Source organism: Anopheles merus, chromosome X (assembly GCF_017562075.2).
Source record: "Anopheles merus strain MAF chromosome X, AmerM5.1, whole genome shotgun sequence".
In the NCBI taxonomy this organism is placed as follows: domain Eukaryota; kingdom Metazoa; phylum Arthropoda; class Insecta; order Diptera; family Culicidae; genus Anopheles; species Anopheles merus.
The window spans coordinates 3270235-3272032 of record NC_054081.1 but is presented as its reverse complement, the minus strand read 5'-3'; the positions used below and the strand labels follow the sequence as shown (position 1 = coordinate 3272032).

Below are 1798 nucleotides of genomic sequence, written 5' to 3'. Positions count from 1 at the left end.
ACAGCCGGGGCGATCCGAGCGCAGGATGTAGATGGCGCTGCTGTTGCTGGTGTTGTTGCTGCTGCTGTTGCTGCTGCTGCTGCTGCTGCTGCTCTTGCTGCTGATGATGGTGATGTTGCAGATAGTGATGGTGATGGTCGTGCAGGTTGTGCGACAGATGGTGGGGCGGCTGAAGCCGATGACCCAGCGACGCCGTAGCACAGGAGGTGGAGGAGGAGTTGGGCGAGGAGGCGGAGGACGAAAGGATGGAAAGATGATGCGACAGCCCCGATACCAGCTCGGCCGACACCTTGGCCGGTGGCGGGGAGGACAGCGCGCCCGGGACGCCCCCGTGCAGATGCGCATTGAGGTGGGCGTGGTGATGCGGGTGATGGTGTGCGTGCGGATTGTGAAGCGGCGGCTGATGGGAGGAGGAGCTGGACGAGCACGAGGGCGTCGGGGAGGAGGAGGAGGACGGATTCGGATGCAGCATGGGTAACATGGCTGCGGCCGCGGCGGCTGCTGCCGCTGCGGCCGCCGCTGCTGCCGCCGACGAGATTGAAGATTATTCTAGCCGCGTAATGTAATGGCCGCCGCTCTGCTGGGGCGGCTGCTGCTGCTGCTGCTGCTGTGCGGAAGGGTTCCCCGTGCCACCGCTTCCGCCACTGGTTCCGCCGCCCCCACTGGCACCGCTGGCGGCCGTCACCACACCACTGCCCGGTTCGCCGAGCTCGCCGCCCGACCCGGCCGAACCGTTTGCTGAGCCGCCGCCGCCGCCGCCTCCTCCACCACCGTTGCCACCGCCCGCTATCGCGCTGGTAATGATCGGCAGGTGGCGGGAAGGAACCGGGGGCAGCCCGGCGGCGGCGACGGCCGCCGCAGCCGCCGCCGCGCTCGGCGGCGTCATCTGCGACAGGTCCGTCATGTTGATCGACTGGCTGTAGGCGGCGGCGGACGCGGCCGCCGCAGCCGCCGCAGCCGCCGACGCAGCCGAGTGCGTGTTCAGGTCCATCGGCTGCACGGTCGAGGGCGAACTGCACGGCAGCCGGTGGTGGAACGAGTAAGGCATGCTGAGCGAATGCAGCGAATCCGACAGCAAGTACTGGTAGTTGTCGCGGGGCGGCTGCGCCGACATTAGGCCGACGGCGGCGGCCGAGTTGCCGATCGCGCTGCTGTAGCAGTCGGCGGTGGTGGGCTGGCCGGACGCGACGGCGGCCGCAGCCGCCGCCGCCCCGTACGGGTTGTCGTACTCGGACTGGTACAGCTTGGCGGCCGTCGCCGACGGCGAGCAGATGGCCGCCGTGCCGATGCTCCCGATCACGCCGCCGCCCGCGCCAGCCGGGCCCGTACCGCCGCCCGACTGGCCGCCGCCGCCACCACCGCCGAGGCTGCCACTGCCCACCAGCCCCCCGTTCCCGAGGCCGCCGCCGCCACCACCGCTGCCGCCGCCGCCACCGCCCACACCACCCACGTGGTTAATTAGCCGCTTTTGCGAGCGGAGCTTCTCCTCCCGGCGCCACTTGGCGCGCCGGTTCGAAAACCAAACCTGAATGGGAGGTTTTTATGTTATGCGCGACAGGCCGGACACAGGTGCCGTTCCATGGTGGGACGAAATTAGCGTAAAAAAAAGCAAAGAGAAAAGGTTAGTCTTTACCGCCATCACCCATCACCGAGTTAGTGTAAATAGCAATCCTTTTAATGTGTACAACAATGTTAAGATTGATAACCGATAGCATTAATGTATAGTATTAGATATAAATGGAGCAAAGCATTAGATATTATTAAATATAGCAGAAATGGTTAGTTAATTCGAGTGCAC

The 1798-nt window shown here is 65.2% G+C and overlaps 1 protein-coding gene across 1 annotated transcript; it reads right to left on the bottom strand.

Annotated features, from left to right (window-relative positions):
- Window positions 1-544: 544 nt before the first annotated feature.
- Window positions 545-1114, bottom strand: LOC121589259 (alanine and glycine-rich protein-like). The gene has a single exon (XM_041908032.1). It carries the CDS (start codon window positions 1112-1114, stop codon window positions 545-547), a length of 570 nt encoding a protein of 189 aa, XP_041763966.1.
- Window positions 1115-1798: the final 684 nt, after the last annotated feature.